Genomic DNA, 17,272 nt, shown 5'->3' on the forward strand with positions numbered 1-17,272 from the left:
CGAGCTCATGCCTCCTTCAATGCATGAGAGCCAACTGACCTTCTTGACACCTGACAGGGGAGAGTTTCCCTGGTTGGACGTAGCGCGTGGAAGGAACACGTTATTCCAACCAGTTCCCTTCCCCTCCATCAGGCGCCCCGGCTGACCAGGGGGAGGCAGTATAGTGACCAGGATTACTACATGTTTTTATGAGGGTATTAACTACCCTAGGAAACACGGGGAGAACATGCAAACTCCACACAGAGTAGGCCCTTCAGCTTCCATTTATAGTACATTGAAATTGTATGAATGTATTTTTTATAAATTTTATTGTATGTCTCTGCTAACCCTAATAAACTAAAACTAAGCCGTTTCAAGAATAATAAGATAACAAATAACTAGCAAACCCAATTTAAAAACTAATCAAAAGTAAACTTGAAATTGAAAACAAAAAGTCCCAAAACTAAACAAAAAATGCTAAACGTCTCTGTCGGGTGGAAACAGTCCAAAACTGTTTCTTTTCAGGATTCTAATTCAAAAATAGCAAAAGTAGCAGATCTACAAGCTTGTACATCTGCTACTATTGTGTGACGCTGTAGTAGGGCGTTAATTTACGAAAAAACTCAAAAAGTTAGGACAACTGTAATAACCTTGCTGACTGATGCGCTACAGTGGCTGGCTGGTCAAAGCGGAACTGAGCAGGAACAGAATGTAAATTAGCTACAGATTAAGCGCTGCACTGGGACACAAGCTAACAGGCATTCAATTAATCCATTTAGACCGGGAACGCATCTTTCTTGGCTATTCAAAAAATTGCAGATATGAGCTTGTAGATCTGCTATTTTTGAAACATAGTGAATATTTGTGCAAATCATTGAATATATATATATATATATATATATATATATATATATGTTTTAAAGCGAACATTTTTAACTCCAATCTGTGCTTCTGGGGGTCCCTGGAACAACATATTTTGAGATGGGGGTCCGCGGCCAAATACATATCATTTTGGGGGTCCTTGACATGGAAAAGTTGGAGCACCACTGATATAGCAACATACTGTTAGGATTTAGAAAACATTTTTAGATAAGTATTTGGCCGTGGACCCCCATCTCAAAATGTTTTGTTCCAGGGACCCCCAGGAGCAAGATTTGAGTTACAAATGTTTGCTTTAAAAATATATATATATTCAAACTCAAAGTGTTGCACAAACTTTCTTGATTTAATTTTTTTTTGCATATCTTCAAGTTCATCACTATGAGCTTGTATATCTGCAATTTTTTGAATAGCCAAAGAAATCTTAAAATGACACAGATGTTTTCCCGGTCGTAATGGATTAAAAAGCAGATCAAATGAATGCGTGGATGAATCAGAACTAGACAGCTGACTGGGAAGGCAATTTATCTTCACTGGCAGCACGGAGACTCCATCTGTAGTCCCACAGGGTTGTTCCACCATTAAAAAGTCAATGTTCCATTTAGCACCGGGCACCGCAAACTGGCAAAGCAGTGGTGGGAAGTTACCATGTACCATTTACTCAAGTACTGTACTTAAAGGAATATTTCACTTTCAAACATGTTTGGGGTCATTTTAACATCTACTCTGGCTTTTGTGAACACTCCAGACAGTTTTTAAGTTGTTTGATTCAATATTTAGATATTTGATATTCATTTTATCAGACACGCCCCCTTCCTATACAAACCCATTGTAACTTCAAACTCCATTTTAACTATGATAGATTCATCGAAAACACTCGTCCTTGGTTCTGGTGACTCATACTGCCCTCCTAATACGTGAGGGGGCCGTGTTTATTACTTTTTTCATCTATTTTTTATAATTGTTTTGGAAAATTAAAAATTGTTTAATCTACCGGGACGGCAGTGGCTCAGAAGGTAGAGCGGCCGCTTGGGAACCAGTTCGATCCCGCCGTCGGTGTGTGAATATGTACATGAAGGTAATGCACATTGTAAAGTGCCTTGGATAAAGGTGTTATATAAATGCACCATTTACCGTCTGTGAAGCACATTTTCCCTTAGAGATATTAAAGTCACTCACTCACTCACTCACACACACACACACACACACACACACACACACACACACACACACACACACACACACACACACACACACACACACACACACACACACACACACACACACACACACACACACACACACACACACACACACACACACACACACACACACACACACACACACACACACACACACACACACACACACACACACACACACACAGTTGTGTGTACTCAGTCAGCTAGCCAGCCAGCCCAGTGAAGGAGGAATCTATCTATTGTGGGGGTGACTCTGTGTCTTATCTGTGTTTGTCCTCTCCCAGCCTCCTTTAATCTTTATTTCTCTCTTTCTTTTCTCTTTCCTGCACTGTCTTTGCTCTATAGCTAATCCGTCTTTTTCTCTCCATCCCATCTGCTGATCTTGTGTTTGCCTTTGCGAGCCCCTCTGATATTAAACGAAAATAATGTCCTTTGTTTCCCCTTCCCTCCCTCCCTCCCTCCCTCTCTCCCTCCCTCTCTCCTAACCCATCTGTCCTTACCTCCTCTCTGTGTCCCCACCTGACTGAGGTGACAGCAAAAAGGAACAATGCATTGCATACTGTACAGCAGTGGTTCTCAAACATTTTCATGTCAAAGACCCCCAAATTTATATGCATTTGGCTGCGGACCCCCATTTAACCCATTAAGACCTGAGGCCGATTCCACAAATGTCTTCTAAATAAATCCTAACAGTTTTGTGAAACACTTCTTTTTTTTTAAATAGCAGATCTACAAGCTCATAGCGCGGCACTCTGCTTGTAGATCTGCTATTTTTTTTATAGCCAAAGTATAAAATAATAGTTAAAGTGGTTAAAATCTAAAATGACAGATGCTTTCCCGGTCAAAAAATTGTGCCACAAAAGTGCTCACAACGTGTTGCAAATACAGTTTAAGTGTTCCTCATTTTAATGGGGACCCCCCTGAAACCACCTCAAGGACCCCTGGGGGTCCCCGGACACCACTTTGAGAACCAGTGACATACAGTATAAAAAGACATCACATCGCAACATCTCTGGTTCCGCTCCCACCAGATCGCTGTAACTTGGCCACACCCCCCTTGGCCTCGGACCACGCCCGGCCGCTTCTGTGACGCACGCGGAACTGCCTCTCAGCATGAGTGGACCGCCTTAAATAACTCCCGAAAACCCTGCAAAACCATGGCAACTCTGTGGCGTGCTGCGATAAGCATCAGACTTTCAGTCCCAATGTCATGAGATTGAATCCCACTCCCCAATGCATTTTTTTTTTACCTCATCTAAATATGCGTCGCAAATCGTTTTATTAGGATTAACTCATTGATTGCCATTGACGAGTACACTCGTCATTTGGCCCAAGGCTCGCACCGCCAACTTGTCCATTTGACGAGTCACTCGTCATGTGGTGTTTTCAGTGGTTTACGCTAGAGGGCGCTGTTCGGCAGCCTGTGAATCATGATGATGATGAAGAGCACAGCCAAAGATCACGTGATCACAACAAAATGGAGCTGGTTTCGTTTAGTAACAGAGCATTTATAAAAATCAATTTGCTCTGCTTTCTGTTGCTTTTTGGCGAAAACAAGCTACATTCAACTGCCAATAACTAAGGCACTAACGATTATCGCGGCGACACAAACGTTTTTCTCAGATTCTACGAGACCCCCTTACGTCTTTTAAAGCGAAAAATATTCTATGATTTTTCAAAGGTTGGTGAAAACACTCGGAATCGCTGGCAAGGGCAGATGTTTTAACTCTGTTTAAAGTTTAAAGTTTAGGCATGGTTTTTGTCACCCCCAGCGAGGCGGGCCACTCGGCCCACTTGATGAGAACAGACTACAGGCCCTAATATTAAGTTAAAAACTGTTACAAAGACGGAGGCGCGCCGCCTGAAGCGGACCTGAGCAACGAGAGGCACCGCCGAGCGAGTCGACTTGCTGAACGTTGCGAGGTCCGCTTCAGCCGACTCAGCGCAGTTCGAGTTACGTATAGGACAGAATCACAAATTACCCCCCCCCCTCCCCCCAGGCAGTGCCAGTGCCATCGGCAGTGCTATCCGCCTGGAATGTGACGCAGTGACTAGGGGCGTCGCCAAGTTACAGGCACGGTCGCCAGTAAACAGACAAGACAACACACAGTGCAGGAGGGACAGCGAGTGCATTTTCCGGCAGCGGCTGCTGCCGAGGCAGCTCCGCGGAGCTGCCGGCGGCGCCAGCTTTGAGAGTGTGCTGTGTTTGTGTAACGCAGTCCCCACCAATATTATTTACGATTCTGTGCCTATCGGTACATAACTCGGACGGCGCTTAGTCGAATAGCAGACCATCGGCCGGTCGTCGCGGGCACTCGCGCCTGGAGGCGCTCGGGCGCGACTCCTTGGCCTCAAGGTCTGCTGATTCGGCGCGCCTCCGTCATGGTCCAAAACTATACTTTATCGGCGGAAAAAATAAGTTGACTGCCGCTCCTCCACCGGCAGTTCCGCGACTGCCGCTCCTCCACCGGCAGTTTCCGCGGCAGTTCCGCTGCTCCGCCGGCAGCTGACGCTCCACTGCCGGGAGCTGCCGCTCCTCCACCGGCAGTTCCGCGGAAGTTCCGCGGCTGTTGCCGCTGCCGGAGAATGCACTCGCTCCTTCTGCAGTGCAGTGCATGTGAGACATGGTCCACACAGAAGCATGGCAGGCAGGCAGCCATGGAGGGGGGGGGGAAAGACGACTCCAGGAAACTATTTCACACCGGCTCAAAGACTTCACAGAATGTGGCATGGGGGAGGGGGGGGGGGGGATAAGAAAAAAGTCCCAAGTCACGATTCACCCTCTATGATCTAAGTCTTCATTAGCACGCTGCTGTAGCAGGCTGCACCAGCCTGAGTCGTGATGCATCTCTGCAGCTGCAACAGGAGGACTCACAACGTTTTTTTTGTCCCCATGCATTTGGGGACAAAAAGCAGTGGAGTGAGTTTTCATTCACTCTCACTCTCACACACACACACACACACACACACACACACACACACACACACACACACACACACACACACACACACACACACACACACACACACACACACACACACACACACACACACACACACACACACACACACACACACACACACACACACACACACACACACACACACACAGGAATGATTCTGTGTGAGACCCATGCATGGATAAATGCATGTCTGCTTTGTGTGCCGTTTGAAAGTTCAAAGTCAACATTTTTCATTAGCCACGTGACCGTAAACAGCACTATGATATGTACAGTATGTATGTCTCCATCTCTCTCTTTATGTCTCTCTCTCTTTCTCTCTCCCACACACGTGCACGCACGCACGCAACACAGACACACACACACACACACACACACACACGCACACGCACACGCACACGCACACACGGCTATGCAATCCATCACTTTTTTAAGGCAAATTGTCACCAGGCAGACCATAATATGGCAAATCAATCATTTAGGGCAATATTATCATCTAAAGGATTGATATTTGTGTTCCCTAGTGCCTGTGTGTGTGTGTGTGTGTGTGTGTGTGTGTGTGTGTGTGTGTGTGTGTGTGTGTGTGTGTGTGTGTGTGTACAGTACACAGTAATCGTGTGAATTTCTACATTTGTAACTCTGAAGAGTGTACACATTTGGTTCAATTTCTATACTCTCAGTTAAAATAACACATGGGATTTTACAGTGTGATATAATAATAATAATAATAATAATAATAATAATCTATGATGATAATAATAATAATAGTATATGGGTTTTCGACTCCTTTGGGGTATTTTCTTCCCCTCACAGTACATTTGCACATAATCGTCTCTGTCAGGTGGAAACCTCATAGGTCCAAAACTGTTTCTTTCCAGGATTCAAATTCAAAAGCATCAAAAGTAGCAGATAAACAAGCTTGAAGCGCGTCGCTTTGCGCTTGTGGATCTGCTACTTTTGAGCTTTTGTGTGACGCTGGAGTAACGATATGTGAAATTTGTCCTTTGCATTTAACCAGCCTAACTATTAGGAGCAGTGTCTGCAGTTGAACTATTTTCTTATGTCAACATCCGTCATTTGCAACTTCTTAGACTGGGGGGGGGGGGGGGGGGGGGGGTGACTCAAACACACTGTAGTCCATGTGCTTCCCAAACATAGAGTCGGGACCCATTTTAATTTAATTTCACTACCCACTTTATCCACTTCAACCCTATTATTAATACTTCAGTTGACCAGCGGGGTCCCCCAGGGATCTCTACTGGGTCCCTGCCAAGATGACGCATTGTGAGCTTGTAGAGCAGCTATTTTCGCCAAATATTCATGCCGTTTAAAAAGGTCAGGCCAACACCGGTCCCCTGAGGTGAACCCCCCCCCCCCCCAACACACACACACACACACACACACACACACACACACACACACACACACACACACACACACACACACACACACACACACACACACACACACACACACACACAGTATCTCTCATGTCTATGTAAAAGGTTAGCTAGGGGAAAAGGTGACAAAGTTGACGTTAAAGGAAGACTAGGTTAATAGTTCTGCCAAAAGGTGTGGAGTATCACACCAGTGCCATATCTGTGCACGCTCACACACCCCACCATGCATGCATTTGTACACCAGCACACACACAGTCACCGACACAAACACAAATACACTAGTGCGCACAAACTGGAAGTGCCGACTGAAACTCTGCAAGGTTTAGCACACAAAGTGTATTGACCTTTAACCTTCAACAGTTCCTCTTGGCATTGATAGGAGCCACAAATTCCAAAGCAATATTTTGACTGCAAAGAGGAGGATTTGGCGAAGGTATGCAGTGTTATACAACACATACAAAGAGGACATACCTGGACATGGCGAAAAACTCATGGCACACAATACTTTTTATTTGTTTTATTTAACTAGCTTTTATTCAACCAGCCAAGAAAGAAACCAGTGGTTCACACTGTGACGAGTCCAGGTGTGCTTTAGGATTTTGTGAGAACTCATCACTTATTATTGCAATATACAGCTCTACAAAAAGTTCCCTACATTGTCATTATAGCCAAAAGTATTAAATGGAAATTGTACTTTTTTATTATTATTATTATTATTATTATTTTAACACCCCCCCCCCCTCATGAAAACATATTTTGTATTTATAAATATATAAATATAGTAAGTATACAATTGTATTCAATATGTAGTGGGGGGTCCCGGCTTCATCTCTCTCTCTCAGCTAAGGGGTCCTTGGCCTGAAAAACACTGAAGACCCCTGCTGTATATCAATACATGTTGACTGGGGGGGTTGTTGTTACTGTCTGCAGCAGCAGCACATGTGTAAGCATCATACTGTACCTCTATGGTGTCATGTGACAGAAGAAAGAGGAATTTGATTTCAACTGTAACAAAACCACAACACAACGAGCTGTTGTTGCAAGAAAAACGGAAGTTTGGACATAGAAGAGCATTATGTGAAACGTGTGTGTTTGTGTGTGCGTTTGTTTGTGTGTGTGCATGCTTGCGTGTGTGTGCGTGCGTGCTTGCGTACAGTACGTGCATGCGTACGAGCATTTGTTCTCAAAGTGGGGTCCGGGGACACCCAGGGCCCCTTAGGGGGTTCCCCAGCAAAAGTAGTTAATACAGCGTCACAATCATTTTAACCACTTTATCCATTTATATGTAGGCTGTTCAAAAATAACAGATCTATTGTACATATGCTATTTTTATTTTTTAAGTTTCTTTTTCTTTTTCTTACATAAATCTTCTCTTCTTCTAAACCTTTTCAGGTGGTGGTAATACATCCTGGTCCTTGACATGAAAACGTTTGAGAACTGCTGGTGTAGAGAGTGAGTCAGAGTGGCCGTGCAATGTTTAGCTCATATACTGTAGCTCATATCCCCAAGAGAAAGCTAGAGGAAATTATCCAGCCATTCAAGCTGATAAGGTTGTGCTCTTAAATCAATTCCATGCCATGCAGTGTGCCAGCAGAGCCACAGCTGCTCTTTGTTTAAAGCACAGACCACGCAAAACTCTGCTTCTCCTAAAACTGCCATTAACCCATTAAAGGGCAAGACCACTTTGGTAGAGGTTTGGGTTGTGTAGTTACCTTGCCATGATGTAACAACAAAGGTGGGAAAGAAATGCAAAATAATGTCTCCATTGACTAGAAATGTATCATTAAAAATATGCTCCTCATTGACTAACATTGTACGGCAAAACCGCTCTGGAGGCTCTTTTATGCCTGTAAACGAACACGGAAAGGCTGTTTCTGACAGTATAGAACATCATAAAACCCAGTAGTTATTTTTTTTGGATACAATTGTCAACTTCCTATTGATTTTACTATCAGTCCTGGTTTTCTTCCTAATAAAAATAGCAAAATCAATAGGAAGTTGACATTTTTATTTTAAAAAAACAGTACTGGGTTTGTTGATGTTCTATACTGTCAGAATCAGCTTTGTTTGAGTTCGTTTACAGGCTGAAAGAGCTCCTCCAGAGTCCTGAGCCTCTTTACCGTACGATGTAAGTCAATGAGGAGCATATTTTAAATCATCAACTTCTAGTCAATGGAGAAATTATTTTTGATTTCTTGCCCTTAAAGACATTCTACAAATGCCACCTAAATCAGCAGTTCTCTCACTTTCAAGATTTCTTCTAAAATGTTCAAATATAGCAGATGTACAAGCTTGCAGTGCGGCACGAAGTGACGTGCTGTGAGCTTGTAGATCTGCTATTTTTTTAATAGCCAACGCAAAAAAAATACGTTTTTTTTGTCTGTGTTAAAACAGACAAACATGGCAGTTGCATTAGTAAAAGTAATGCCGTACTGTAATGCCATAATGCCATATACTGTAGTGGTGTAGTGGAGTATAAGTTCAAAATATTGAAAAATGGACGTACTCAAGTAAAGTAAAGGTACCTCAAAAGTGTACTGAAGTACAGTACTTGAGTAAAAGTACTGTTACTTAGTTCCTTTCCACCACTTGTTTTTTTTGTGTTTTACTTGAGTTTATTGTTTGCATTGCAGACGGTGTACAACATGAACAGAGAGAGAAAAAATAAATAAAAACACAAAATTTAAAAAAGACCATATACATTTTAAATGACATTTGGAAATACTTGTTTTCCTTTCCATTCCTCCTTTCCTCTCTTCTGTACAGTCATTGTTTTATACAATTTGTTTGGTGCCTATTTTCTTTTTTCCCCCCACCCCTTCCCCCTCTCTCCCACCCTTCCCAAGGTCTGTTCACCCGTAGGCACAGAATGGTAATAGATATTCTTGGCAATAATAATATCCACAGTACCCTTAGTCAGTGACATTGAAAAATTACATTTGAAAAGAAAACCAGACAACACTGACAGACATTTTAGAAAAAAAAAAAAAAAAACGTTTTACATGAACAAAAAGAAAGAAAATAAATAAAGACAGACATGGTCAGGCTTCTGAGAGGCTGTTTATGTGTTTCTCTTTGGCATTTTCTGCTCTACCGCTACCCCTTTTCCAACGACTATCGAGGTCCAATGCTATAGGTAAAAGCAAAAATCGGATCTACCTCTGCCAGGAGCCCGGTCCCCGCCGGCCCAGTGCAGGGAGATTACCCAATACACCACTTGTTAGAGATAATATTTATCTTCGAGGCTCTTCAAAAGGGCCTCATACATTGTGTTGTGCTGCTTAGCTATGGAAATGCCTAACAATGAAGCTCACCACTCCTCTGATTTCAAATTCATGTCGCTGCCTTAATCAGTTCAGTTTAGTTCAGTTCAGTTTATTTCCAGCTCTTTTGTACAACAGAAAGATACATATATACAAGTGCATTTATGAAAATTTGAAAATCATAATGACAAGAAAAGGAGGTCCAGGGCACAAGTTTGTGTACATGAAGTGTCCAAGAAGCTGGAAAAGGGGATAGGGAGAAGCATAATGCTTATCGAGCCCTTCCCCTGCATCAGTTTGCAAAAAATAAATACATAAGAAATAAGGTACAGTGTTTTCAACACAATTCATATGAAAAGAATATTTGTATAAAAAATGATATACCGTAAATATATACATAATTTGTGTCATTTTTATATTTATATATATATATATATATATACATACATATACAAATATTTACATAATGCATACAAAAATGCATTTTTTCTTTTCTTTTTTTTTTAATGCTATATTTACATTAATTGATACAGCACGCTCATATTCATAACTCTCTCTCTCTCATGTGAGAGTCAAGACAGCAAAGAGCATCGGAGTGTCACCGCGGAACGGGCGGCGCTCTCTAACGTTCTGTAACGATGAGCAAACACAAAGCCAAGGAGCAGTCAGTCAGAGGATGGCTTGCTGGGGGAGTGGGGAATGACACGACACAACAACAGGCTGACGCATTTCAAATGAATCCAAAGAGACAAGGTTACGGACTGTGTTGCCAGATTTTGCCAGTCTGCTTTGGACGCTACTCAAAACTGTGTGTGTGTGTGTGTGTGTGTGTGTGTGTGTGTGTGTGTGTGTGTGTGTGTGTGTGTGTGTGTGTGTGTGTGTGTGTGTGTGTGTGTGTGTGTGTTGTCACGCATAATAAACCTCATTATCTCCATATTTCGACTTTGTATTTTCTATTTTTTTCCCCCCGTAAATTGATGCCCTACTACTTCATCATACAAGAGTGTCGTACAAAAAAAAGTATAGTGTATATATATTATATATCTACAAGCTCACAACGCGTCGCATAAATCTGCTGTTTTCACCATTTTAAAATGTTTTTAAAATAATAATAATAAAAAAGGAACGAATCGGACATAACAAGGTTTCCACCCAACAACAACAACAGTGACAATGATGTAAAACAGAAGGGGATTGAGAAAGAGGGACAGAATTAGAAAGGAGGAAATAAAAAACAAGAAGTAGAGCATCATCCTTCCTCGTGTCATTTCAAAAGCCTTTCACATCAGCAGCATCTCTGTCTCCCAGCTCTGTGACTCATGCACGTGTTTTTATGAGACATTGCTTTTCTATGCAGACAGCTCTCGCTGGCATCATGTGCCAGGGCTTTATGTATTTTTGCTAGCTAGAAAGACCGGGAACGTTGTCATTTTAAGATTTCTTCACTTCACTTCAGCCCTATATACATTTCGGCCATTTGAAAATAGCAGATCTACAAGCTCATAATGCGTTGCGATGTGTTGTGAGCTTGTAGATCTGCTATTTTCAAAAGATTTCTATCCATTTGAAAACTTTTGGTACTTTAAGTACATTTTGATACCAATACTTTTGTATTTTTACTCAAGTACATTTTTAAATCTGGACTTTTACTTGTAACAGAGTATTTCTAAATTGCGGTATTGATACTTTTTTTAAGTAACAAATGTGAGTAAATTTTTCCACCACTGGTAGCTGCAGTCATAACATGTCACTGGAGCGTTGGCGTTTGGACACAAGTATGAAGTAAGTATGAATGGTCGTGTCGACACAAGGTGGGTTGACACAAAGCTGTATTACCTGGCCAATCCCACGGCAAGTGTGCCAACATAAGCGACCGCGAGGTGCGAGAGCAGCAATGCCCGCGCCCGCGCCATCCGAGCTGTAGGAATCAGTCATATAATCTATGTCAGTGTTTCCCAAATAATGGGTTGGGACCCATTTTTGGGTCGCAGACCCATTTTTATGGGTCACGGGTAAGGAAAATAGCAGATCTGCAAGAGCTCACGACGTGTTGCATCGCGACACGTTGTGAGCTTGCAGATGTGAGCTTGCTATTTTCACTATTAAATAGCGCTTGAGTCGTGGTCAATTCATATGTGATTGAGATTCCAGGGAGACACCACATTTCGTTGTTGTTGTCTGGCAGAAACCTCTTATCTCCACATTTTAACAGTTTTTTTCCCCATAAATTAATGCCCTACTTGATCATATAGGCAGGGGATATTAGCAGAAATTTTTCCAATCTTGGAATAAATTCCTTACCAAAAAAAATCTTCACCAATGTATTTGTAAAGGTGTCTAGTAACACATCTCACAAAGACTGAAATGCAGTTTCCCTAGGGGAATTTTTGACAGCTACTGAAAGTTGGGGTACCCACCATAAACCTTATGTGGGGAAATTTAATTCTGTTTTAAGTAGCATGTGAGGGGTCAAACTAGGGAGTTTTTATGATTCTGAATCCATTGCAAGCATTTGTTTTGCACCAAAACCACTCTTTGGGCTAAATACGGCCCAATCTCAATGGGCTTTTTACACAAAAAGTATACCTGGAAAAGGATGGCTCATGGCTATGGCCGTTTTTAGTTTTGGTGCAAAACAAATGCTTGCAATGGATTCAGAATCATAAAAACACCCTAGTTTGACCCCTCACATGCTACTTAAAACAGAATTAAATTTTCCCCCCACATAAGGTTATGGTGGGTACCCCAACTTTCAGGAGCTGTCAAAAATTCCCCTAGGGAAACTGCATTTCAGTCTTTGTGAGATGTGTTACTAGACACCTTTACAAATACATTGGTGAAGATTTTTTTTGGTAAGGAATTTATTCCAAGATGTTTTTAATATCCCCTGACTAATACTACAGCGTCACACAAAAGGTTTCGAGCTTGTAGATCTGCTACTCTTGATGCTTTTGAATTTGAATCCTGAAAAGTAACAGTTTTAGACATATGAGGTTTCCACCCGACAGAGACGATTTATCTTTCGGGGTCTCAGCTGAAAAAGGTTGTAATTTTTTTAAATTGCACATGCTCAGTTTCCACATGGAGTCGGTGTCAATCAACCCGCCTACTCCTGTCGACACGCCAATTTGTGGGAAAACGCCCACGCTTTGCTCCAGCACCATGTTTGTTGTCTGTCAGTTTACTCATTCCTCCGACCTTAACCCATTAGGACCGCGGGAACACACCTGTGTAACCACTCTAACCATTATTTCATACTTTGGCTATTCAAAAATGGCAGATATACAAGCTCATAGCGCTATGAGCTTGTATATCTGCTATTTTTGAAAAATCTAGAACATTTGTGAAAATCTTTGAATATACTGGTATATTTTTTTTTTAAGCAAACATTTCAAATATTTGCTTCTGGGGGGTCCCTGGAACGACTTATTTTGAGATGGGGGTCCGCGGCCAAACACATATCATTTTGGGTGGTCCTTCACATGAAAAGGTTTGAGCACCACTGATATAGCAACATAGGTATTTCAGAAAACTGTTAGGATTTAGAAAACATTTGTAGAATCGGCCTCGGGTCTCAGGTCCTAACTAAAAATATTTTGAATTTTATTCAAATATTTGCACAAATGTTCATGATTTTTCAAATAGACAAAGAAATCTAAAATGACACAGATGCTTTCCCGGTCTAAACGAGTTAAGGGGGATTTACGATAAACCCCAGATTAGTTTCACTTTCGTCTTGAAGGCCTTGTCATTTTAAAATAAACAAAAGGGCTTTGCTCTGAAACCGTAGCTGATAAACAGAGACGACCAGGAAACCGCACACAGACGGCAGCATGGGGAATGTTTCCAGAAAAGACAAGATGACTGTTTAATTAGATTTGAACTGTGTTTACCTTGTAAAGCTGGGTCTGTACCAGACGCTCCTCGCTGCGCTCACGTAATCACATCAGCTGTGGTACATGTCGTCTCTGTCGGGTGAAAACCTCATATGTCCAAAACTTTTACTTTTCAGGATTCAAATTAAAAACTAGCAAAAGTATCAGATCGACACGCACAAGATCTGCTACTTTTGACGCTTTTGTGTGACACTGTAGTATGATCAAGTAGGTCATTCATTCACGAAAAAACACAAAAACTTAAAATATGGAGATAAGAGGTTTCTGCCCGACAGCAACGATATAACCACTGGTGGAAAGTAACTAAGTACATTAAATAACAGTACTTTACTTTACTTGAGTATGTCCACTTAAACTCTGGAACATTTCAGAGGCAAATATTGTGCTTTTTACTCCACCACAATTAGTTAACAGCTGTTGTTACATTGTGCATTTAGATTATTATTTCAAAACATACCGTAACTAATTAAGCCCAATATTTTATTCTTCAGCTATTAAAAAATAGACACCTTTTACTTTTGTACTTTTGATGCCAATACTTTTGTAAGTAAAATTCTGAATGTACAGTAGGTATTTTACTTATAACAGAGTATTTTTCAAATGGTGGTATTGCTACTTTTACTTAAGTAAAAAAAAAATACTTTTTCTTAGACACACACCACTGTGTCCAAGGCTGGTGATTATAAGCACTGCAAGGTTGTTTGTATACATAAGACATCCAAACACTCCAAGTGTACACATTAGCAAAACAATAAACCCAAACACACATCCCCAGAGGCGCGCGCGCACACACGCGCACACGCACACACGCACACACACACACACACACACACACACACACACACACACACACACACACACACACACATACACACGAACACACTGATCGAAAACAGTGAAAGAAACCCATGGTCAATCAATAGACTGTTTGTGTTGCTGTCATTGGGAACACATTTTGGACTTCAAGCCAGATAACGGATGGCAAGCGTGTGTGTGTGTGTGTGTGTGTGTGTGTGTGTGTGTGTGTGTGTGTGTGTGTGTGTGTGTGTGTGTGTGTGTGTGTGCAGTTTACCGTTATAGGTGACTCTGGGTTTGGTTAAACACATGACCAGATGAAGGTCCATCTCATCCGTGGAGACAAACTTGGAGCACACAGGGCACTTGAAGCCTGAATGAAGGAGGAGCACGAGCACACACACACACACACACACACACACACACACACACACACACACACACACACACACACACACACACACACACACACACACACACACACACACACACACACACACACACACACACACACACACACACACACACACACACACACACACACACACACACACACACAAAAACACCATTAACTTCACCATTGTAGATTCAAAACAGAGCAATAGGCATGTACACCTCACATGAACGCAGGCACACAATAGAATCACATCTCAGAGTATCTGTTTTCTTGTTGTTTGCTAAAATATATATTGTTGCTGTCGGGCAGACACATCTCCATATTCTAACTTTTTCGTGAATTAATGCCCTACTTGATCATTCCACAGTATCACACAAAAGCATCAAAAGTAGCAGATCCACAAGCTCGACACAAGCGACACGTTTCGAGCTTGTGGATCTGCTACTTTTGAATTTGAATCCTGAAAAGTAACAGTTCAGTCAGACAACTCTTAGATTGGATTAGAATATATATTTATTAGCAATATATATTTAGCAAGCTTGAGCATGGTATAGAACAAGAGGAAGCATAGTTTGGCGTCAGGCCTCTGAATCCATTCATTCCCTGTAAGGATAACATTTTAATGAATGTTACATGCCAATTAGCATTTACAGGGAATGAATTAAACCCCCAAGGGGATCTAGAAACAGAGCCTACAGGTGGATGCCGGGGAGGCGGGTGGGATGACTTTCATGGGCAGCAGCAGAGGGAGCAAGCAAGGGCAGCAGATCCGGCAGGATCTCGGCAGCAGAGCAGCAGCAGCAGCAGCGTCGCACGTCAGAGCAGCAGAAGAGCGCAACCAGACTGAACAGGTAGGCAGAGCATTACTTATAACTCACCGACCAGGAGAAGAGTGCATGTGACTTAGTCACCTGATCGGTTAGCCCAATCCCTTGAGTTGCCTGGCCTGAACTAGCTCCATAAACTGCGCCTCATTTTTGGACATACAGTATGAGGTTTCCACCCGACAGAGACTATATATAAAAACTAGAATAGGAACGGCGTCGCTCCAATGTGGATCTCACACTTCATGTGACCAGTCTATGACATATCAATCATCTTATGACATCAGTCATCTATGACATATCTATGATATTCACAAATATTTACACGGTGCTGTAAAAAAAATAAAGTACAGTCAGCATTCTTGGACAAAATACCCAAACACCCCTCAGGGGTCTTAAGTAACGGCGTCTTCGCCATATTTGACGGCTACCAATGATAGAATACATTGCACAGAATTTGCAAGCCGTTTGGCTGCTTTTTTTCGGCATCCCAAGTTGTCGGAAGCCTCTCAAAGGCCAAACTATGGACATGTCCTATAGGCTGCCAAAGACAAACACAAGTAGGTTGCACCTATAACCTACTGTAGCTCTGTGATGGTATTTAATTACTCTCTAGGCTAGAGCCGAAAGTGCAGGCCACTTGCTGATCATTGCCTTCATTGACAACAATAACATGTGCAAAGATTTCAGGATTATCTGCACAGAGATGAAACATGTACGTTTTTTTTTTTTTTTTTTACTCAATTTTTATCCCACGATTTTGTAACCCTATTTTTTACACCCAGTGCCAATTGTCTATGTAATCCTGAGCACTACCTTCCCTCTGCCAACCTAGGGAGGCCAGGGCCGAGCTCATGCCTCCTTCAATGCATGAGAGCCAACTGACCTTCTTGTCACCTGACAGGGGAGAATTTCCCTGGTTGGACGTAGCGCATGGAAGGAACACGTTATTCCAACCAGTTCCTTTCCCCTCCATCAGGCGCCCCGGCTGGCCAGGGGGAGGCAGTATAGTGACCAGGATTACTGCATGTTTTTGTGAGGGTACCTACCCTAGGGAACACGGGGAGAACATGCAAACTCCACACAGAGAGGCCCTTTCGCCAACCCCACCTTGGGTATGGGCACTGATGACGCGGAGGAGAGAACACGCCCCGAGCGCCCACAGCGTCCCCTGCGGGAATCGAACCCAGGACCTTCTAGCTGTGAGGCGACAGTGCTACCGACCAACATGTACGGTTTTGACACAGGAACGTTTGTACATGCTCACAGAAAGTGCTACAATATGTAGAGTAAAGCCCTTTATAGGCATGGCAGCCCTTCAGAATGTGTGACATGGTTTCTGTAACAAGCCCTGTGAGGTACATAATAATCTGGCTTTTAAATGTGATGATATCCTCAATGAGCGCACGCAGGCACGCAGGCACGCACCCACACACACACACACACACACACACACACACACAATCACAGTCGGGCCACACTGTAAAACAAAACACAACGCACAAACGGTCCCTTGGTCACCGTTTCGCTTCTGTTCCAGTCACAACCAATTATCTCAGCGCAATCTCAGACAAAAGAGCAATTAAGCGGTGTCTCCCGCGCGGCTCGTCAGCGCTTGACATTAACATCCAGACATGATCGGTGTGTGTGGCAGTAAGATCTGTGATTAATGACTGT

At 42.5% G+C, this 17,272-nt stretch overlaps 1 protein-coding gene across 1 annotated transcript in view; it reads right to left on the bottom strand.

The window, feature by feature from the left end:
• znrf2b (zinc and ring finger 2b) overlaps nt 1-17,272 on the bottom strand; it is a 137,386-nt gene that overhangs the window by 48,536 nt on the left and 71,578 nt on the right. The window contains exon 2 of the mRNA XM_080427356.1: nt 14,652-14,747. Coding sequence (XP_080283482.1) covers nt 14,652-14,747 — 96 coding nt within the window. The remainder of the gene's footprint in view (nt 1-14,651; nt 14,748-17,272) is intronic.

Source organism: Gymnoscopelus braueri, assembly GCF_963280865.1.
Source record: "Gymnoscopelus braueri genome assembly, chromosome: 4".
NCBI classification, from domain to species: domain Eukaryota; kingdom Metazoa; phylum Chordata; class Actinopteri; order Myctophiformes; family Myctophidae; genus Gymnoscopelus; species Gymnoscopelus braueri.